Source organism: Stenella coeruleoalba (assembly GCF_951394435.1).
Source record: "Stenella coeruleoalba genome assembly, chromosome: 3".
Taxonomy (NCBI): Eukaryota; Metazoa; Chordata; class Mammalia; order Artiodactyla; family Delphinidae; genus Stenella; species Stenella coeruleoalba.
The window spans coordinates 49,163,358-49,187,743 of NC_137148.1; the positions used below are offsets into that span (position 1 = coordinate 49,163,358).

The window sequence follows — 24,386 nt, forward strand, 5'->3', positions numbered from 1 at the left end:
GAAGTCATGGGGGTCAGTGAAGGTCATCATCATCCCTTATGTTCCAGTTGATCTGGAGGTTGAGTGGCTAGGAGGTTTAAATTCTGCAGAACTGCTCGAGAGTGCTTCATGCTAGTCTTTACTATTGAAACAGAACTGTGAGTTTTTACAACTAATTTGTTATCTTTGCTCTTGCTACTTCTCTTGCTTGATAACAGTTTGTTCTTTTGTTTCCTTAAGATCATTATTACCAAGTGCTGCTCAAGGTTAAGCATTGTGGCCAGGCTTAGATCACAGAATGACTTAGGGCAAAAATGGCTTCTCTTATGTCAAAGCCATGCCTGATTCTCTTTCTCTGGGGACCCCCTACCTTATATGCTTACATTATCATATGCATTATACTTTTCTGAGTACTTTACATTTATATCTCATTTAATTTTTAAACTGTCCTCAGTTAGAGGCATGATTGTCTTCTTTTTATAGAGCAAAGAAATAACTTAATGTTAAATGACTTGCCTAGGATCTGGCAAGTGACATGTCATAGGGCAAAGTTTGACCTTGGGCAGCTTGATGCCAGAGCTTGCTCTTTGAACTACCAGGTGTGCTGCTTCCCAGGTGGATGTACAGAAGACGAACATTATTTCCTCACTGTGAAGCTGAGTGGCGTCTTATTTATTTTTGGAAACCAAATTGAAGTTACCAACATTTTAACTTACTGCTCTTTTCTTTTCTCTTAGTGGAAATACACTGACTAGAGATTTATTCAGGCCTTTAAAATGGAAATGTTAAAGAACCTGTTCTTTGGCAGTAGTCAACACTGTAAACATTTGCTCAGTAAATTAATGGATGGAAAAAAAGTATTAAGGTTAATAGAACATGTTAGAGTTTTCTGTAACATAAAGTACTGAGATTATTGAGGGAAAACTTGAAATGACACAGATTAAAAAGTGCGAAAGAGGGACTTCCCTGGTGGCACAGTGGTTGAGAGTCCGCCTGCCGATGCAGGGGACATGGGTTCGTGCCCTGGTCCGGGAGGATCCCACATGCTGCGGAGCGGCTGGGCCCGTGAGCCATGGCCGCTCATCCTGCGCTTCCGGAGCCTGTGCTCCGCAGCGGGAGAGGCCACAACAGTGAGAGGCCCGCCTACCGCAAAAAAAAAAAAAAAAGTGAGAAGGATACCTAATTGTATCTAAAGCATATACGTTTTACACTTTTTATGATAATACTGTTGCCTTCAATATTTAATTTTATGTGTGTGATTCAAAAACATTTTTGATACTTAAGTTGTGGAAATAGTTGGGTTCTGTAAAGAAAATAAAAAAGGCTTCTATAAGTCTAAAAGAATACTTAGACTGGGGCTCATGTCAGTCTGCATAAATTGAGGGACAGAATTTTATTAAGGCTTGAAATTTTCTTAAGCATTAAATTTTCAAATTAAAAAATATGATATCACTTATATGTGGCATCTAAAAAAATGATACAAATGAACTTATTTACAAAACAGAAATAGACTCACAGACACAGAAAGCAAACTTATGGTGGGGGTAAATTAGGAGTTGGGGATTAACATACACACTACTGTATATAAAATAAGCAACAGGGATTTACAGTATGGCACAGGGAATTATATTCAATATCATGTAATAATCTATAATGGAAAAGAATCTGAAAAAATATGTATGTAATCTCTTTGCTATACACTAAAAACTAACACAACATCGTAAATTATACTTCAATAGAAAAATAAATTTAAAAGTTTTAAAGAAGAAAGTAAAAATTGTGAAGAGATAGCTTTGTGAATGGGAAAATCAGATCTTATTTATGTTTTTAAAATGAAGTATTGAAAAATCTATTGAGCAGTAGTGAATTCATGTCATTTTAAGTACCAAGAAAGTCTTGAATAATGTAATAGAATTTTAAAGAACAATGATTTAACTTTATAGTCCTTAATGGATTAATGACTAAAGAAGCATTGATAACTACAGAAAATGTGACCATCTGAAAAGCAACCAAAAAAACTTAAGTTTGCCACGTTATCATTGGCCCATGACATAACTTAGGAAAATTTATGGTCACATGCTCTAGTGGAAGGTAATGTTGACGTTTAGGTCAGCAGTTTTATCACCTTTCTTCTACTTATAGGTACATAGTTGATGGAGTTTGGGGAAATTTTTCCCCCATCCACATCCCCAGTGATATTTCTTGGTTAACCTCCTACATAATAGTAATTTCCTCTTCCTGTGTTTCTTTAGACTTTGCAATGTAACATTTCCTTTGCCTGAAATAAGCAGGTCTAGAGAATAATGTATTGATAATGATATTTTGAATCAGGCTACCTTGGGAAATGTTATTTTCTTCTTTTTTATTATAATGGATTTTCACATGCAGAAATAACGCTTTTCTAAAACAGTTTCTCAGCCATAGTACTATCGACAGTTTGGGGCCAGATGATTTTTTCATATGGGGGCTGCTGTTCATAGCAGCATATTTAGCAGCATCTGTGGCCTCTACCCACTAGATGCCAGTAGAACCTCCCACCTCCAGTTTAGAATCACTGATCTAAAGAATGACCATTTGGGAAACTATTGTATTAAGCTATCTTTTACCATGATCCACGACTTCTGATTCAGAAATGTGTTAAAGACTGTAGGCTTTAGGACCACACTTAAATTCCAGTGCCACTAGTCACTAATGACCATGGCCAAATAACTTGCCTGTGCCTGTTTCCTTGTTTTTGAAATGAGGATACTAATAGTATCTTCCTAATGAGAGTATTATAAAGATTAAATGAGTTTACATATTGAGGTCAAACTGTCTGGATAGATGAGGTTAGCTGTTTTTATTTTATCCCTTTCTTCCTCTCTTTCTCATCCATCCGTCCTTTTACTGCACTGTAAAGTTCTAAAAGCTTAAGTCTCTGTGTACATGCATTAATTTAAATTCAGGACATTTTTAATATATTGAGTATTTGTTTATCTGTTCGTTAATTCATTAAAAATATGCTAACCACATATGTCAAAGGCATGTCACCTTTAGCTTGATGATCTTTTGTAGTATTCTGCATTGTCACTTAAACTTAAGGATACATGATTTTGTCCATGTCTTCTCCAGACGTTCTTAGTATATCTTCTTGGTCACCTTCTGAACATAGTGCAATCCTTTTTTTTTTTTTTTTTCTGTAGTTGTGTAGTACAACTGTCTTGTGTCCTTTTTGTTTTGTAGCTGGAATAATTTCAAGTTTGAATTTTTTCCCTTTCTTAGGGTCCATATTATTTATACATAAAGGGAGTAATATTTTTTCTGCTAATTTTTATTTGAAAATAACATTATTTACATATAACTCTTTTAATGTTTTCCTCCAAAGGCATAGATTAAACAAAAACTTTTATAGATGAGAATGAGAATAATCAAACTTTCCTTTGACTCTGTTCTCTGAAATAGCAATTCATTGTCTAACTTAAAAGACACATTTTTATAATGCAGTTCTAATAATTTCAGATGTGAATAAGTGTTCTCTGAGATTAAGCATTTTAAGAATTTTGAATTTTTTGATTTTTTTTTTTTTTTTTTTTAGATTTAAGGAAGTCACTAATGGGGAATATTTTACTTAAGCTAGTTGAATAATTCAAAAGAGGTTGACAAAGCAGCAGGGTTTTTAGGTATGATGGCTTGCTTTCCAGGTGAAATTACCTTATAATAAAGTCCTCTTGGTATCAGATATACTACACAGGTTTGGGTTGGACACTTAGTACCTCTCCATAGTTCTCTTCTATCTCAAGAATAGTATATATTATGATCAGCATTTGGAAATTTATTATTCTGTATAAATTTTCTAAGATAATTTTCTAAGTCATTTTACAGCTTTTAAAACAGGCTAGTAGAATCAAGGTAGTAACAGGTTCCAAAGAGTAGTATTTTGTTATAGTTTAAATATAGCTAAATAAAAGGCAGTTTAAAATTTTTAAATTGTGGATGTGTTGTTTTACCAGAATTATGTTTGGTTTAAACTGACCATTCCTAAGTGAGTATTTAATGTGACAGAATTTTATTTTCATCCTTTAAAGTAGGATGCATCTTTTTTTTTTTTTTTTTCCGCGGTACACGGGCCTCTCACTGCTGTGGCCTCTCCCATTGCGGAGCACAGGCTCCGGACGCGCAGGCCCAGTAGCCATGACTCACGGGCCCAGCCGCTCCGCGGCACGTGGGATCCTCCCGGACCGGGGCACGAACCCGCGTCCCCCGCATCGGCAGGCGGACACCCAACCACTGCGCCACTAGGATGCATCTTTTACTCCTAGGTCATGTATTCTTATTTAGCATTTTACATTATTTTCTTTTATCTGTAAATTCTTAACCTAATATTTTAGTAGCTTTACTACAGTAAAAATTAGTTCTTAATTTTTTACGTCTTTCACAAGAAAAATGTCTTAGAAACATCTTTTGTGTGTATGTGTGTGGTAACAGCTTGATAAGGATATAATTCACAGACCGTACAATTCACCCATTTAAAGTGTACAGTTCAGTACTCTTTAGCATATCCATAGTGTTGTGCATCCATCATCACAATCAGTTTTAGAACATTTTGTCACCTCCAGAAGGAACCATGTGCTCTTCAGCAGTCCTTATTCACTCATCCCTGTCCCCAGCCTCTCTCTCGCTCTCCCCCCCGCCATTCTTTTTTCCTACTGAAAGTGTCTATTCTGAATTTGTTGGTGCTTAAGGAAAGCAGCTTTGCCCATAATTCATTGTGCCCTGGATTTATGACACCAACTTGTATTTGGCTGATTAGGAATGAGGCCAAAATGCATTTCTCTTGGGTCTCTTCAGTTGATAAGTGGCACTTAACTGATTTCTTTCATATAATCTTTAACAAGAATTCATAAGTTGCATCAGTTATGCCACAAGAGATGGGCACCTCTGAAAAGATTTGTCAGATTCCTGTCCTGTTTTAACCAGAGTTTTTGGAAAACCTTGGGGAAAGATGGAAATTCACCATCAATCTGAGACTGCATTTAAGTTTTTACAATATTAACTGGAAAAAACAAGATTCCAACATGGCACCCTATAGACCTCCACAGATAATATCATTGACCAAACAAGCATTGTGAGTCATTGCCATAGGCAGATGTTCCTTGATGGGACCTCAAAGGGCAAAAAAAGGACGTTGCTGAACCCATTACTGAAAAGAACAGGCACCAGGCCTTGATAACACTCTCTAATTCCATGGCATTTCAGTGCCTTGAAAGCCTGACAAGTGTAAATTTGTCATGATACTTGTGGTCTTGAAGCAATGTTTGAACTCGTTCCAGTGGTATGAAAATTGCTTTCTGTTATCCCTGCAAGTACTGCTGCCATGCTACCTACCGGTTGCAAACTCTGGAGTACTGATATGCTTAAGGAGAAGGCAAGATAAATCCTCATGCAGACCAAACATAAGTGCTAGTGTTGTTGTCTTGTCCATTAATGGGGGAAGGATTCCATGGTGCAAGTTTCGAAATCCATCCCTTCTCAACTGAAGTACTGCATCCTGGGTTTTGATTTCATACAGCTCTTGCCAAGAGGACCTTCCAATGGGAAATCCGATTGCTACATTGTTTTTTTTTTAATTAATTAATTTATTTTGGGCTGCATTGGGTCTTCATTGCTGTGCGCAGGCCCTCTCTAGTTGAGGTGAGTGGGGGCCACTCTTCGTTGTGGTGTGTGGGCTTCTCATTGCAGTGGCCTCCCTTGTTGCAGAGCACAGGCTCCAGGCGTGCGGGCTCCAGCAGTTGTAGCATGCAGGTTCAGTAGTTGTGACTCGTGGGCTCCAGAGTGCAGGCTCAGCAGTTGTGGCACACAGGCTGAGTTGCTCTGTGGCATGTGGGATCTTCCCGGACCAGGGCTCGAACCCATGTCCCCTGCATTGGCAGATGGATTCTTAACCACTGCGCCACCAGGGAAGCCCAATGATTGCTACATTGTTGAAAGCTACACAGAATCCACACAAGTAATGCTTCATTTCACTAACATGCGCAATATGAGGTGATATATCTTGTTTTTAAAACATTAGGATTGGTGGCCTGTTTTCATGAGCTTCTGAGTTCATCATGTTGCTTAAGATCTTTCTTTGTGAAGGATTTTTTTTTTAACCTGTAACACCATCTGGGCCTGGTATTTTGGGGGATGGTAGCTTTTTGATAACTTTCTCAATTTCTTCCGTTGTTACTGGTCTGTTAGGTTCTCTCATCTAGAGTCAGTTTTGGTAACTGGGTTTCCCATTGCCACTGGCGCCGGCTCCATGCCTGGTAGCCCCCGCCTGCAGGTTGGTGAGCCTGCTAGCCAGCACTGGTGCAGGCGCAGACCTTAATCGACCTCAGAGCATGGAGTGGAGCGTCCGAGAGATTATTTCTTTATTACCAGGAATGTTCTCTAAATACTTTGACCAATGAGGCATAAAACTGCTTTATTTTAATTACATTCCAGCTACCTGTTTGCTTTCTAATATCCTAATGTTAATGAGTAGTAGTGGAACAGTATGAGGATAAATGTGGTTTTTGTATTTGCGGGGTAACAGTCAAGTGAAGAGGACAGAAGTTAAAGAATTACAGAACTACAGAATAAAAATGATAACAGTTGACATGGATACTGTGCAGCTGCCAGATTAGGGCATTAATGCAGTACAGAAGGACTTTCCTGAAGAAATGTTTGCTGAGGTATGAAGAGGAGAAATTAACTCTAGTTTGTTGAGAGAAATTAACTCTAGTTAATTGAGTTGAGAGAGAATGAGTATTCCAAAAAGGCAGAACAACCTGGGCAAAGGCTCTGTAGCTGGAGGGGTGAGGACACCTTCAGGAAACTGAAAGAAGGCCAGTGTGGCAGCCATTAGAGTGAAGAGAGTAAGAATAATAAAGCTGGAGAGCTAGGCTGAGAATAGAGCATAAATCCTAGGAAAGTAAGGCCTTCAAGGGAGAGTCAGTTTTATTCTCTGAGATGAATCAGGCAGTTACTAATTTTCATCTAGCAATACTGTTACGCATAATTTACTCATTGTAAATTTGCTGCTGCCCAACTTACCACATATTGAAAATGCTAGAATTCAGGTCTTTATGCTAGAATTCAGGTCTTTAATTTTTGATCTAGTGTTTGCTTGCATGTTTGCTGCCAGCATTCATTCTTGGCTTAGTCATTCATTTATTTGTTCAGTAAACATTACGAAATACAGGTGCCTCCATAGTAGACCCTGGGTGCTTTAAAATGTAGGATTTAATATTTTTCAGATACGGCAAGGCCAGCAGATCAGGGACAATTGCCATTGAAGGTTTTTGTTACTTACAGTTCGTTCCCAAGAGGAAGGAGCATACCACACCACAGAGAACCACATGGGGAAACACCAGAGTTGGTCAAGAGATAGAGGGAGAGGGGGAAATGTGGGCAAGAGCCTTTATTGTGGTTTCTGTGGGAAGGGATGCGAAAGCAAGGGTAAGCCGGTTTAGGACTGGCAAGTTTGAGTAATTTTAGTAGGCTACAGGATGTAGGGACTGTCATGAGTTGTCTGGTACCTGGCCCTAGGTTAGTTAGGAGAAGGGAGATAGTGGCATGGAGTGTAAGAGCTTGATAGTTGGAGTAAGAGCTGTGGATCAGTTAGTTTGTGTATGAAATATGTGCTCAAAGGCAGCCATTTTCTATCTCTCGGAATTGGCTAACCCTAAGAGGGCCAGTCTTTCCAGGTCCCATCTGTCAAAGCATCAGCACACAGAAAATAAAAAGGCATAATCAATACACTGAGTATTAATTGTCTCTTGTTCTTAGCACCATGACTAACACATAGTAGGTGCACGGTAAGTTAATTGAATGAATTTAATAAATATTTACACTGTAATTGGGTGTTATTTTTTCTCCCACTTAAATAACCTTTTTTTCTGAACATCTAAAGAATGTTTATGCCTGAAAAATTAAGCTAATTTGATCTCTCAGTTTGTCAGTTCTAGTTGGAAGTAAAGCATACTTTTTGGTCAGTCTTTTAAAAAGTGCACTTTTTGAGGTAAATAGATCATTCTTTAATTTTGTCATATTAACACACCATAAAAAGATGTTCACATTTAGCAGCCCTTTAAGAGGGGTGTTTTTATGTATACTCTGATTTGTAGTATTGTTGCAAATTAGGAGTTCTTCGAATGGGGCTACTTTAGGCATACTTTTAATCTGTTTATTAAAGTCTATATATATATATATCTATCTATATCATTTGGGTTTTCTGTAAGATCTACGGAAGTTTTTGGACAACCCATACACAGCGCGCGTGTGTGTGTATAGTTATACATGCATATATATATATATTTATTTATTTAATACCTGACCAATACCCTTTGCAAAAAAAAAGTGTGGAATGAATTTAGATGTATTACTTTGAAAAGGATGTGTCATTTAAATTTAAATTGGTCATTTGAGCATTAAATATAGTTTCATAAATTTAGAGAGGAGGGAGTGTGAGATTGTGGGATTTGGAATTGAATTTTTGTTCATACACTTGGGAAGTCACTTGGTTTCTTGGAATATCAGTTTACCGTAATGAATAATAAACAATTTATAGTGTTCTACAATGCTACAGTTAAAAAAATACATGCACAGGTTATACAAAGAGTATAGTTAAAGAAATTCCCAAGGCATTTAATAATAAACATTCAGTAAATGCTGACAATCCTTTTGCATCATTTGTTGTTTCCATGATAATGATGGTTAATTTTGGAATGAAAAGTCATCAGTGAACACATTTGTTTACACATATTATGTGCCATAATTTTTTTAAAAGATGAGAGATTATGAGACATTATTTCTGAAGTGAATTAGTTATGAATTACCTTTTGTTTTCAATAAAGTAGATTAGAGCAATGGGTAATTTCAAACAACAGATTCCTATACATTGTAGAGGTATGATTTTATAAATGGGTTTCCGTAAGTAGGTTGAGATGGCATTGGAAGTCAAGTTGCCACTGAAAAGCTATGCTGTGTATGTGTGTCAAACTCTTGTATCCCCTCTGGAGAAGAGATAGGAGAAGCCAATCTGAGAGGACTGATGGAAAGCATTTTATTCTTTACTTTTTGTGTGTACTTAATAGGCAAGATGATCAAGCCTTGGCTGAGCTATTTCAGTGTGCCATACAGTATTCTAGGTGCAGAATCAGAGTGGCAGAAGGCACCCTTATTATAATTATAATCACCCCTAAAGGTGATTATTCTGCCCTTTAAGTGAATGATCACTCCCTCCTCTTTTCCATCAAATACTTACTGAATGTCTGTGGAATGCTAAATAGTGAGATTACTGTGGGGAAAACGGACATGTCCTTGCATAGTCTAGGGCTTTTGTTTTATGATGTTTGCTCTTATTATTGCTGTTTTTTCCCCTGAAGATTTAGCTTGAACTGATTTCTAACCTAGTTAGAACCTAGTATATATCCTAGTATTATCTGATTATATACTAATTTGTGGAAAGGGGCAGTGAGGTGTCAAGGGGGAAATTGTTTAGAATATTTATTTTGCCAGAGTTGACCACACAATGAATAATCCTCCTTGGGTATATTGAATGATGACTATTTCTCTTTCTCTCATTGTTATGTAGGGAAAATAGAAACACGTGAAAGAGTACTTTGAGGATTCAGGACCTCAGCTGTGGAGGTTCTGCTCCTCATCTCCTTGTGAATATGTTTTACTAATGGAATAGATGCTTTTAGATTTCCAAAAGAATAATCTTTGGATTATTAACGTTTTCCTTTGCATCTAACCTAATGCAATTTTCAGTAAGTATTGGTTCAAATCATTTCAGTCTAACTGGGGAAAAACCCCTCTATAATGCAGCTTTTAATCTTATTTTTTTGATTAGGCTATGCACATGTATCTTTTGGTAACAGAAGCTGGAGGGTGTAGACAAGATGGTTTAGGAAGATGGACAGTTGGTGCCATAATTGCATGTTCACTGAGTAGTTTTGTGAAAAATAGAAGTAAATTATTAATTCCTGGGCTTAGTGATTTTTTTATTGAAGGGTTATAATCATTTATAAAACTTTCTTTTTAAAGCCGAACGTCAACTTGTTCTTCTGGCAGGTCCTTTGAAAACCCAGTGTCTCCCCCCACCCAAAAGTTCGGTAGATTTGGAAGTATTTTGAAGTGTTTCTATCCTCTCACCTTAGAATTTGAATGGAAATAGTCCATTTTGGTTTTCATTTCCAATACAAATTCACTTTACCCTTGAAACATACAGCAGAACTAAAGTGCCCCTACCTTTCTTTCTAATATCAAGACTGGGATACTGATACAACAGACATTCAGCAATATTTTTGAAGTTTCTATCATGTGTCAGGGCACCATGCTGTGCATTCAGTTTACACATTATTATTCAGTGCAACCTGGCTTCTTAGAACAACAACTACATACGTCTTCCATCTCCTGTCCTAGTTGCTTAGGAGAGTTCCTGAATGCTTGTGACTTTGGGACTACACTCTTAATGCTCTCCTCACATCTAGGACCAGCGCCATGTCTACAAATTAGATAAGGGCTTCTGACAAACTTTTGATAATGTGGCAGTCATCTTATAGACCATGGGTAATGTTAACTAATCACCAACCATTGTATGGCATCAAGCTTCTTTTAAACAGATAACCCAAGAAAGCAATACTGTGAGTGAATAGGATTGCTTTGAAGTTTCAGGACCTTAAACTGTTTAATGAGAATAAGAGAAGATTCTGATTGAGAATGAGGTATTGATTGGGTATAGGCCCTGAAGCAAAATAGAAAAATAATCTTTACAGAGTAGCTAGTTTCAACAAGGGGATAAAAACTAAGGAATAGAAATAGTCCTCTGACTTTTTCTATCATGAATCCTATGTACTTCTGATTTTTCCTGTGTAGGTAAATACTTTCATAGCTTGAGGAGCATCTTACTTTTTGGGATTCTTTTCTTTGGGCTTCTGCTTTTACTCTGAGTCTCAGAGAGAAAAAGACACAGTGTGATGGAGAGGAAAGCTAAATTTAGCTTGAGACGCATGCTCTACCTACTATTTGTGTAACATTGGACCACTTATTCCTCTCTGGGCCTCAGTTTTCTCATATTTCAACAGTGAGGCATTTGAACTAGTACCTGTGGGTCATTAGTAGGATAAATTGGAGAATGTATATTTAATGCCTATTAAAGTGTAATGCATATGATCGCTCAATCAATTGTTATCAAACAGGTCTGGCTGCTCACCACTCAAAAATCAATACTCAAGAGGCAAGTGTTGGTAGAAATAGAAAACATTGCTTTTAACCGGAAAGCTGGCAATCTGGGGGGAAGGCGGCCTTGTGTCCCCAAACCAACTCTGAAGTTTCTGCTTGGCCATGAAAGGTTTTTTTTTGTTTTTTTTTTTGTTTTTTTTGCGGTACGCAGGCCTCTCACTGTTGTGGCCTCTCCCGTTGAGGAGCACAGGCTCCAGAACGCGCACTGGCCCAGCCGCTCTGCGGCATGTGGGATCTTCCCAGACCGGGGCACGAACCCATGTCCCCTGCATCGGCAGGTGGACTCTCAACCACTGCGCCACCAGGGAAGCCCGCCATGAAAGTTTTTAAAGTAAAAAAGGGGGAGGTAATCTCAGTTCATCATTGAGATTCGGAGTCAGGGTCATCACCATCTTTCCCTGCTTGCCAGCTTGTCGGCTTCTTGTGATCTCTCTTTAGATGCTACCTTGTTCACACAGTTTGCTCATAAGATTACTGAAGGGGAAGCTGGGAAAGAGATCTGGTCATCTGTTAATTATTTATTCTTCATTTCTACTTCTTTGATCTATGGAAAGAACCAACAGGTTAGGCAGGGTATTGTGTGATCAAAAGATTTGAAAGCTGTGCTAGGGCTGGAGATGAGTAGAGCATGGGAGTGCCTGGTTTAAGGTTAGTGACAATATAGCTCTGCTAAAGTGACAAAAGGGGCCTCCTGTAGAGAGCACTTTCCTGCCAAAAGCTGCTTACAGAATGATTGTTACTCTATCAATCATTGCTACTATCTATCAAGTAACGCTGCTACCACTGTTTTTTTTTTAACATCTTTATTGGGGTATAATTGCTTTACAATGGTGTGTTAGTTTCTGCTTTATAACAAAGTGAATCAGTTATACATATACATATGTTCCCATATGTCTTCCCTCTTGCGTCTCCCTTCCTCCCACCCTCCCTCCCTATCCCACCCCTCCAGGCTGTCACAAAGCACTGAGCCAATATCCCTGTGCCATGCGGCTGCTTCCCACTAGCTATCTACCTTACGTTTGTTAGTGTGTATATGTCCATGACTCTCTCTTGCCCTGTCACAGCTCACCCTTCCCCCTCCCCATATCCTCAAGTCCGTTCTGCAGTAGGTCTGCGTCTTTATTCCTGTCTTACCCCTAGGTTCTTCATGACATGCTACCACTATTAATGTTACTACATCAGTCATTTTGACCAAGTGTGTGAAGGTACCATCTTAGGCTTTCCCTCATTTACTCTGAGTCCTTCCCCCATTCAGTCTGTCCAAATGTGACCAATGCCACCATTTGAGGAAAGACTCTTATCTCCCTGCAGCTGTTTCATGCACATCCCTTGGGCACACGTGCGAGCACTTACTCATTATTCTTTTCATTATTGTTGTTGCCTCCATTTCATTTTTCAGGAATTGACAGATATTTCAACCCAGAAAGAAGCTTTTGTTGACTACTCTTTACAAAGTGGTTGTATAGAGTTGACCCTTAGTTTGTATTTGCTACTCTTAACATTCCTCAGTGATGGCCCTTAAACGCCCTTATCTATTATAGACCAGAGAAAAATGTTTGGAATTCAGTCTGTAGGTTGAAGGGAAACTGGAGAAAGAGGGTAGAGGGTAGAGTTTGAGGTAGTTAAAGGTACAGTTTTATTGGCTCACGGTATCATTTGCTCTCCTTTGATATTTCTTTATTTATCTCTCAGTTTTTCATTTGTCAAAACTCTTTCCAATTTCTATGTCTAAAAGTGATTTCTGCCTCCTTGAATTTTTTTGACTGAATCATGCATCTTTTATCTTGGATTACTTGTCTATTTCTACTTTCTGTATTTTACCTCCTGGGCATTTTAGAAGTTAGGCCCATGTGTTGAGATATAGTGAAGGGCTGAAAGGTCCAGGCTCTGGAGCCACACTGGGTAGATGTGAATTCTCGCTCTTAAAATTAATTGTGTGACCTTGAGCAAAGTACTTAACCTATCCCTGTCTCTTTGCTTATCTATAAAATGGAACTAAACTGTTGCATTATTTTGTATGTTGAGTGAGCTAATACGTTTAAAATACTTAGAGCAATGCCTGGGAAGTAGTATATGCTCAGTAAATAAATGTTGCCTGTGATGATGATAATGTTGTACACATTTTTTTCCCTCTGTTTAACACTAAACATAGGATACTTGCTTACAGAATACCTTACATGGTCAGGAAGGGTATTGTTAAAATGAGTATCTCAGTTGAACATTTATTCTCTCTCAGGGCATCTTGAGCTGCTTGAGATCAGGGACCAGGATTTTGTTTATCTTTAGTATCCTTATAGTCTAGCACAATGCCTGGCACATAGTAGGTTCTCAGTAATGTTATTGAATTGGATATATTTGATGGAGGTGAGATAACCAATGTACTATGCCCCTCTCAGTCTTGGATACTTCTGAACACCCAGTTACTCTTGTCAGAAACTTCCCACATTTAATCCATCACCAAAGCTGTTAACTAGACCTGTAAATGTATCTCAGATCCATAGCCTCCATTTCCACTTCCACCATCTTTATATAAGCTATCTTATTCTTCTTCCTGGACTACTGCTTCAGTCTCCTAAACTGATCTTATATCTCCTGCAAGTCGTATTTCACAAAGAAGAAGACAGAACCATTTTTTTAAAAGCAAAAATGTTCTTTTCCCTCTCCTACTTGAGAACTCTTCAGTGGCTTCCATGGAGTAACTTGTCCTACAGGGTCTGCCAAAATTTTGGCTTACTTCTTGAGTCTTATCCTATTCAGTCATTCTGCACCAGTCTTGCTGGCTAGTCTCTCTGTGTTTGGACTGTGCTTGACAAATTCTGTAAATTGGCATGCTTTTCAGTACCTTCAAAGCACTCTCTCTTTTTTTTATTGAACTATAGTTAATTTACAATATTGTGTTAGTTTCAGGTGTACAGCTTCAAATTCTTTTCCATTATAGGTTATTACAAGATATTGACTATAGTTCCCTGTGCTATTCAGTAAATTCTTGTTATTTATCTATTTTACATATACTGGTGTATCTATTTAATCCCATACTCCTAATTTATCCCTCAGCCCCCCTCTTTCCCCTTTGATATTCATAAGCTTATTTTCTGTGTCTTTGAGACTGTTTGTTTTATAAATAAGTTCATTTTTATCATTTTTTAGATTCTACATATAAGTGATATCTTTATAATATTTGTCTTTCTCTGTCTGACTTACTTCACTTAGTATAATCTCTGGGTCCATCCATGTTGCTGCAAATGGTAATATTTCATTCTTTTTTACGTCTGAGTAATATTCCGTTGTGTGTGTGTGTGTGTGTGTGTGTGTGTGTGTGTGTGTACACACACATACCCCACATCTTCTTTATCCATTCATCTGTTGATGTACACTTAGATTGCTTCCATGTCTTGGCTACTGTGAATAGTGCTGTTATGAACATTGGGGTGCATGTATCTTTTCAAATTAGAGTTTTCATCTTTTCCCAGGAGTGGGATTGCTGAATCATATGGTAGCTCTATTTTTAGTTTTCTAAGGAACATCCATACTGTTCTCAACAGTGGCTGCACCAATATACATTCCCACCAGCAGTGTAGGAGGGTTCCCTGTTCTCCATTCAAAGTACTCTTTGTTTTTCCTTTGTAAAACTGGTCATGATTGTAAATCAAACAAGTGTTTGTCTAGCAGTTTTTTATATGTATTTTGTTTTTTACCCACAAATATTTGTATTTGAAAATAAAAGGACTTAAAAAATGTTATTTATTAACTTACATAGAGTAAATTTGACTTTTTTGGGGGTATACACTACTGTAAATTTTCACACATGTAGATTTGTGAAAACATCACCACAGTTAGAATACAAGGAATAATTTTATCACCTGAGGAAACTCCCTTCTGCTATATGCTTTAGGAAAGTCATCCTCCCCTTGACCCTTAACTCCTGGCAACCACTGATCTGTTCTCTTTCACTATAATTTTGTCTTTTTGAGAATGTCATATAAATGGAATCAGGCAGTATATATCCTTTTGAAGCATAGTGTCTTTTAAATCCATCCAAGCTATTGTGTATGTTATTAGAATGTTCTTATTTTATTGCTGAGTAGTATTCCATTGTATGGATGTACCACTTCAGCCATTGAAGGACATTTGGGTATCTAGCACATTTTTTTTGGGCCACACTGTGGGGCATGTAGTTCCCTGACCAGGAATTGAACCTGCACCCCCTGCATTGGAAGGTGGAGTCTTAACCACTGGACCACGAGGGAAGTCCCTCTAGTACATTTTAATGACTTTCTCAGTAAGTTCCATGAGCATGACAGCCTGGACTTGTTAGCATGTGTCCTCTTTCTCTCTTTCCGTATCTTATTCTCTCTGTCTCTATGTGTGTGTATACAGACATTACACACATGCACCAACACACACACACCAACCATACATGGTGCTTTATTTTTGAACCATTTGTGTAAATTGCATCAATCATGGCCTTTTACTCCTAAATACTTCAGCTTTTAGTCGTCATGTCTTTGTAGTCTCTTTTACACTGTAATGTCATTTCCTGAGTCTTTCTCACTTAACGACTAACATTTTTGAAAAATACAGTTCTACTCTGTCTCCTTCTCTCCCTTTCTTTCTCCCTTACTCTCTCCCAGAATGTTCCTCATTTGGGGTTTGTCTCATATTTCCTCATGGTTAGATCCAAGTTAATCATCCCTGGTTGGAATATTACATAAGCAATGTGTCCTTCTTGAAATATCGCATCTAGCAGTATGTGGTGTCTACCTGCTTCTCATTAATCATGTCAATTCTGGTCAAGGTGTTGTCCGATTTCTCCGCTGTATGATACTTTTTTTTTTGTTTTTCCTGGCAACTGTTAAGCAATCTGTATTGAGTTACTGCTCCTCATTAAAATTTTCCCCTACATTGAGCAAAATGATAATATTTTTTATTGTTACTGGACTAATTTTTATTGTAAACCCCATTTCAAGTTTTCATTCTTTTGATTTTAGGATCTATAAGTAATTTTTAAGATCCATAATAAGGTCAGTAACTGCTATTGTAAACCATTCTTTAGATGTAAACCCATCTTGATTGGTTTATACATAGACGCTATATGTCTAAATAATGTAGATGGCATATATGTAAAAGATGATAATAGAACAGTTTTCCTCTTATTTTTGTATTTTTGTACTTGTGATGGAATTGCTGAATGGAAAGGAAATAGATATGTGTTGAAACTTAAGGCATGAGATTATTTAAAGATAGAGGTAGTACAAAAGAAGGTTTAGCAATAAGAATGAGAGAGAAATAATTTAGTGAGCCAATCTCCTGGAAAGAAGAGGGAGGATGCCTACTTAGGAGGCTTAGTGTTCAGAAATAGTTCTATTGAATATTAGTAGGAATGAGAAAAGGGATACGAGGAATCATTTTGATGTATTATTCCAGAGCAAATTCAAAATGTCACAATTCAGTTGGGGAGAATTATTGTGCATTGGAGATATATGAAGATTTTATTAAACATGTTATAGAACTTAAAGCTCATGAGAGGATTTAAAATTATCTAAATAATACAGATTACTGTGAAATGAAAGTATTTAAAGCACAGGGAAATGTACACTCCGGTAAGTGCAGTGGGAAGCTGGGAAACTTGAGTTCTTATCTAAACCTTGAGTGGGCAATTTTGCCACTAATTAGTGATGTGCTCATAGCAAGAAAGATGCAGAGGTCTCTGGATTCTTTCCCTGCATCAACTTTTTTCATGTTTTGATTTCTGCGGTCTTCTTTAGTAGTGATCACTTGTGTCTAAGAGCAGCACCTCCTAGATGAACAGATCTTTACTTCAAGATCTAGTAAGAATAAATATTTTTGTCTGCTTTGGATATTTCTAGAACAGAGGACAAAATTAATTAATGAATGTTCTGATCTTGTTACCTTGTAGTTTACCCTCTTTAAATTTTATTTTGATTTCAATGGACCAATTTCTCTGACTTTTTCTAGACTGTAGGAGAGTAAAAAGTTTTCCTTGACTCTCTTAGGGTCCCTAGCTGGGTCTGAAAATTAAACTGAGAAAGACAAGACAACAGGATTAAAGCATACAAATTTAATGTACATTTTACATGTCATGGGAGTCTTCATAAGGAAATGAAGACTCAAAGAAACTGTTAAACCTGTGTTTGATGTAGAATGGCAAGTCATGGAAAGATATGATAGGGAAAAGTGTATGAGGTAAGTATAATAAACCAGGGGAAATTTTACAAGTCCCATTTGTTTGGATTCTTCTGAGTCCTCTTGTCTTTGGAGATAAGGATTCCTCCCATTATAGGGAGGGCAGTTCTCACTTGAGGGTTTAATGACTTCTTTCAGGGGACAAGGGCAGGGAGTATGGGGGTGTGGCTGGGGGTGGGAGAGGTCAGAGAGAGAACTTCCTGCTCATGCTGTATGCTCAGACTCCTTCAGCTTAAAGTATTCAGTATGCCAAGGTGTATATTTTGGGGTATCGTGTCCTGAACCCCATCATAATTCTTTAAGTTGTATGACACAGTTGAAAAAAATCTGTGAGACGTATCTCATTATGATTTGTATGTTATTGAAAATATGAAACAAAATGAACTTGAAAAACCTAGCTCTTGTTCCATCTTTACCTCTAATTTATGTCATTTCTCTGTCATTTGGTTTTTTGGTTGTTGTTTTCTAATTTCTGTGTTTATAAAATAGCAGTAACAATAACCAGCCACAAAGGATAGCTGTGAGATTTGTAAGTCATTTTGATAAAGATCTGTTATCTAGTATGCACCTCTGATTTTTTATTGTAATTGAAAGAAAGTGCTGGGTATTATACAAAATATTAATATGGAAATAATTTATATTATTATCTGAAGTAGTTGTCTTGATGTGAAATGAAGCTGCTTTAATATCAAAAGGGAGTTATAGTATACAGTTATATATATTATTACTGATATTTTAAGTGCACTGTCAGGGTATTAGTAATATTAATAAATGTCAGAATTAGAAAGTCTAAGCAGTCAGGTTTTTGGAAAATTAATGACTAAACAATGTATAATATATAGTTTATAGTCAACTCTTTAAATCCTTACTTTAAAATATTACATTATGCACAGATACATTTTTATTGTAAAAAATTCGGGTTAATTCAGATGTATATATGGTCAAAAGTCATTAAAGGGCTTCTTTCACTCTCCTCAACTTTTCTTGTCAAAGATAACCTTTGTGAGTAACTTGGTATGCAACCTGATATCAGTCTATAACTCAAGGCATATACCTTAATATATTAAGGTACTAATTGGTCGTATTCAATACTTTATATGCACCAATTTTTTTTAATTAAAAAAGAACAACACAGAAGAACAGCATCTGTCAAGTTCATTGTCCTAAATTACTTGTTTTTGCTACTTGTTTTTCTTTTTAAGGAATAAAGCAAAATTGAAGTCGCTACTGTATATTCAAAACAATACAAATATAAATATTCTATGCATTTAAAAAATTCACAAAAGTTACATTACTCTTGGGCTTCCCTGGTGGCGCAGTGGTTGAGAGTCTGCCTGCTTACTTCAACTTGCTTTTTCCATTCGATAGCTATTTGTTGTTGATGTATACAGAGTTTGTTCGTTCTGAATATTTAAAATTTTCATGTTTAAAAAATACTTACTTTTAAAATGAAATATTTAGGTTTGTGCGTTAGGAAAACTCAAGTTAACTGCATTCTGAAAAAATAAGTTCCTGAGATTTCCTTTTAACAATACTTTTGAAACACAGATAACATTACTTCCTGTCTCTCAGTTTCCTGTATCCATGGCAACCTCTGTTTTACACACTGAGTGTGGAGGAACCAATGTGAAGAGTGGTGTTTCCTGAGCAAATTGTGACTTAAAAAAAAAAAAGAGGTGGAGGGGTGGAGGTCAACAGTGCCACAAAAGAAATGGAGTTTAGAAATGTCGCTCTTCAGATATAGAAAGAAAACCTTTACTTGAATCAGCTGAGTGTTAATAATATGAATTTCCTGTTCTTGGTAAGATTATTTATTTAAATATGAACTTTTAGCTGAAACAAAAAATAATTTGGTTTGTAAAAACCTGTAGTTTAAAGAGAGTTTAATTGTTCTGTAATGAATGTGTATAATTCCTAAATTATAATGTTGTTTAATTGATATTAGACTTTAAGTTGATAAAGGGGCATATTATATCCAAAGATCTTTATCCCTGCATCATCATTTGTCAGTTGTAATTTTAAGTTAGCAAACATTTGTCATCATAGTCAGTTGTAATTTTAAGTTAGCAAACATTTTATTTTGCAGTTCATTAAATTTGAATTATCATTTTGTCAAACAGTGGGTTAATGGCCTGGAGGTGCTAATAATTCTAGAACGTATTTCAGCCTTACTGTTTTATGCTATCACCATAGTATGATTCATGATACTTAGTATTATGGCTGATCCTAATAAAATAAAATATAGAATTTCTAGTATTATAAAACTTTCATTTAAAGAACTTTTTGATGATTTAAAGTTTTACCTTTTCTTTTTATAGCCAATTTTGATATGAACAGAAAAACCAAGAACAGGGCTATGTGTGGAGTACGTTTTTCTCTGCCTTGCCTACGACTGTTTCTACTTGTTACCTGTTATCTTGTGTTATTATTCCATAAAGAGATACTTGGATGTTCGTCTGTTTGCCAGCTCTGCACTGGGAGACAAATTAACTGCCGTAACTTAGGCCTTTCAAGAATTCCTAAGAATTTTCCTGAAAGTACAGTTTTTCTATATCTGACTGGAAATAATATATCTCATATAAATGAAAGTGAATTAATTGGACTTCATTCTCTTGTAGCATTGTATTTAGATAATTCTAGCATTGTGTATGTGTATCCAAAAGCTTTTGTTCATTTGAGGCAGCTATATTTTCTATATCTGAATAATAATTTTATAAAACGCTTGGATCCTGGAATATTTGAGGGACTTTCCAATCTTCGTAATTTATATTTACAGTCTAATCAAGTATCTTTTGTTCCAAGAGGAGTATTTCATGATCTAGTTTCAGTTCAGTACTTAAATCTACAAAGAAATCGCCTCACTATCCTCGGGAGTGGTACGTTTGTTGGTATGATTGCTCTTCGGATACTTGATTTATCAAACAATAAAATTTTGAGGATATCAGACTCAGGCTTTCAACACCTTGGAAACCTGGATTGTTTGTATCTAGAAGGTAATAATTTAACAAAAGTACCATCAAATGCTTTTGAAGTTCTTAAGAATCTTAAAAGACTTTCTTTGTCTCATAACCATATTGAAGAAATACAGCCCTTTGCATTTAAAGGACTTGTCAGTTTGGAGTATCTCCTCCTGAAAAATTCAAGAATTAAAAATGTTACTAGGGATGGGTTTAGTGGAATTAGTAATCTTAAACATTTGATCTTAAGTCATAATGATTTAGAAAATTTAAATTCTGACACATTTAGCTTGTTAAAGAATTTAATTTATCTTAAGTTAGATAGAAACAGAATAATCAGCATTGATAATGATACATTTGAAAACATGGGAGCATCTTTGAAGATTCTTAACCTGTCATTTAATAATCTTACAGACTTACATCCAAGGGTCCTTAAGCCATTGTCTTCATTGACTCATCTTCAGGCAAATTCTAATCCTTGGGAATGTAACTGCAAACTATTGGGTCTTCGCGACTGGTTAGCATCTTCAGCCATTACTCTAAACATCTATTGTCAGAATCCCCCATCCATGCGTGGCAGAGCATTGCATTATATTAAATGGACTGACTTTACAAATTGTGTTACATCTTCAACAAATGTATCCAGAGCTTGGGCTATAAAATCTCTTCATATTCATCACAAGACCACTGCATTAATGATGGCCTGGCATAAAATAACCACAAATGGGAAACATTTGGAAAACACTGAGAGTGTTACTTTCTGGGAACGAATTCGTACTTCACCTGCCAGTAGATTTTTTCAAGAGAATACCTTTGGTAATCCATTAGAGACTACTGCAGTGTTACCTGTGCAAATACAGCTTACTTCTCCTGTTAACTTGAACTTGGAAAAAAACAGTGCTCTACCGATTGATGCTGCTTCGGTGTCAGGGAAAACATCTGTAATTTGTACACAAGAAGTTGAAAAGTTGAATGAGGCTTTTGACATTTTGCTAGCTTTTTTTATTTTAGCTTGTGTTGTAATCGTTTTTTTGATCTACAAAGTTGTTCAGTTTAAGCAAAAACTAAAGGCACCAGAAAACTCAGGGGAAAATAGACTTGAATACTACAGCTTTTATCAGTCAGCAAGGTATAATGTAACAGCTTCAATCTGTAACACTTCCCCAAATTCTCTAGAATGCCCTGGTTTGGAGCAGATTCGACTTCATAAACAAATTGTTCCTGAAAGTGAGGCACAGGTCATTCTCTTTGAACATTCTGCGTTATAATTCAACTGAATATTGACTATAAGAAAACCTCAGTGTCATGGACATGAATAAAACTGAAGCATCCTTATAGAATTATAGACTTTATTTGGATATATAATGAATTATATGAGCTTAGCATTAATAAATATGTTTTTAATAATTTGTGAATACTGTATTCATTCAGCAAATATTTTCTTTGATAATCACTGTATTAAGTAATTAATAATAACTAATGTTTCTGTGTACCAAGCACTATGCTAAATACTTCATATATAACATTTAATCCTTAAAAAGCCTTATAAGGTAGTACTATCTACATTTTACAGGTAGGGAAATTTAGGCAGAGTGAGTTTAAGAAACTGTCTCATATTCTCACAGCTTGTGACACTTTTTAGGTCTGTCTGATTCCAGAGCCCATGCTTTTAATTTTATACTATACTGCTGCCTGGGTGCTAGGGTTATAACTGTGAATAGCATGGACATGGTTCCTATTCTCAGTAGAGCTTGAAATGTAGAGGAGGACACACATGGTTATTGTACAGTATGATAAATACTGCACTTGAAGGTACTCTCTTGTATAACATATGTGGAGGTGAGAGATAGCTTTATGAGAAAAGTGACATTGAAACTGGATTGCAAAGGCTAAGTAGAAATTAGCCCAGCGAAAGAGAGCTGAGTAGTAGGTAGAGGGTTGAAGAAATAGAATACTGCTTTTCAGGAACTAAAATTCAGTCCAACTGGAGTTGTGAGTGGTATATTATGAGATTTGCAGCTAGAGAGAGAAATCAGACGATGAAGGATGTTGTAATTTCATGTTTTTCCCTAGGGCAGCAGGGAGCCATGGAAGGATTTTAAGCATTGTTAAGGGAACCTAATGCTGCTGTTTGGCTACACATTCAGGGATTCTTTTTTTTTTTTTAATAAATTTATTTATTTATTTATTTATTTATTTATTTATGGCTGCACTGGGTCTTCATTGCTGCATGCGGGCTTTCTCTAGTTGTGGTGAGCAGGGGCTACTCTTCATTGTGGTGCGCAGGCTTCTCATTCCAGTGGCTTCTCTTGTTGCAGAGCACAGGCTCTAGGCACGTGGGCTTCAGTAGTTGTGGCTCGTGGGCTCTAGAGTGCAGGCTCAGTAGTTGTGGCGCACATGCTTAGTTGCTCTGGGGCATGTGGGATCTTCCCGGACCAGGGCTGGAACCTGTGTCCCCTGCATTGGCAGGCAGATTCTTAACCACTGAGCCACCAGGGAAGTCCCAAGGATTCTTTTAAACATTTAGCATTTGGCAAATACAAACTGAAAGTGCACTCTTTCTGGAAGGAACAAGACTAGAAACAGGATTAATCTGAATCTCGCATGCAGTAATCGCTGATTCATGGGAGAGATGCTGGAGCCCTGGACTGGGGTGGTGGCAGAGAGGATGGATGGATTCTAGAGCTACTTTGGAAGGTGCCTTGGTGATTGGCAGAGGCATGGCAGGTGAGGGAGAAATCAGATGTTAGGTTTTTGGAAAATATTTGCCGTTAGACTACAGGCAACATTTTAGAAAACTCTTGTTTATTTATAAACCACATAGAGAAGTAAATACACCTGTTTTAATCACTACTTAGGTCAAGAAATAGAACATTCAAACATAACATATATGTGGACATTTCTTGAACTTAAAAATTATAGAAATAACCAAGTGTTTAAGCTTTAAGGTGGAGGGGGACCCACATGTAATAAGGGCATTTTCACTCCATTTCTTACCCACACCACAACAAAAACAGTAAAATTTGCCATATTTGTTTTTAAGCGTTGGCAAAATGGGAAAAGAAAGCCTGGAAACCTTTTACAAGGTTCTGAAAATGAGTTTTGATGTTAGGTCTTCCTACCAAGTTGGTCCTTCATGCATTTCCCCACATCCTATTGTACTTCTTGTTCTCCCTTGTTAGAAGGATCCCACTCCTTGCTTGTCTTCTGTTACTGGGCCAGACTGGAAAACGTATTCATGGACTTGTAATATGTTGTGCTGCTCTGGACTAAGGAAAGAGAACGGGGTACGTGAAACCAAAGAGAAGGTTGTTCTGTTTATCGGTTAGACTTTGTTTTTATGCATCGCCTACTGAATAGTAACTTAATTTTTTTCCTCCTGAGAAGGCCCATTTTATTTCTCATTAAAACTTTTTCTTTTCTGTTACTGGACTTGCTGATAAGGCCTTAGGTGAGTGGGGAGGGATATGCATCAGTTGTCTCAAATTATTATCTAGTTTGTTAGTGATTTCACAGTTATGGAGCAATATTAACAAGTGATAGGCCGATGGTTTTCAGTATTATACTGTCTCAAGTATAGTTTTTTAAAAGTGCCCTCCATCTCTAGTCATCACTCTACTGAAGTTGGTAGGCTCTTGTGGCTGCATACTTTAATGTGAGAAGCCTTGTGGGTTAAAAGATAAATATGGAGAAAGCAGCATGAATGAAAGGAATGTATAGTATGCGTTCTACTGGTCCAAATGTGCCTTGTTTCATTGTTCCTGACTTTTGAGGCATCATGTGACATAGTAGACGGCACTATATTTTAGTGGGAAGTAGTTTTTTGATTGTCAATAGTGTGTAATTGTAATATACAGTACTTTCCTTTTATCTCCATGTCTTCCCGTATGTCTTGAGTTTCCGGTACCTGAGCATAAACCCTTGCCTGTTCTTAGTTTGGATATTGGCTTTGGAAAATCTAACTTTTTGCCAGATACTTTCTCTGATACTCTTCCTAGT

At 36.8% G+C, this 24,386-nt stretch overlaps 2 protein-coding genes across 5 annotated transcripts in view; both read left to right on the plus strand.

The window, feature by feature from the left end:
- IPO11 (importin 11) overlaps nucleotides 1-24,386 on the plus strand; it is a 434,194-nt gene that overhangs the window by 143,752 nt on the left and 266,056 nt on the right. The window lies entirely within an intron of this gene.
- On the plus strand, nucleotides 18,754-22,796 carry LRRC70 (leucine rich repeat containing 70). Its single transcript, XM_079916154.1, has 2 exons — nucleotides 18,754-19,231; nucleotides 19,749-22,796. The coding sequence occupies exon 2, from the start codon at nucleotides 19,760-19,762 to the stop codon at nucleotides 21,653-21,655; it is 1,896 nt and encodes a 631-aa protein (XP_079772280.1). The 5' UTR covers nucleotides 18,754-19,231; nucleotides 19,749-19,759; the 3' UTR covers nucleotides 21,656-22,796.

Coding starts and splice junctions, on each gene's coding strand:
- LRRC70 (XM_079916154.1), top strand. CDS start 19,760: ATGAACAGAAAAACCAAGAACAGGGCTATGTGTGGAGTACGTTTTTCT.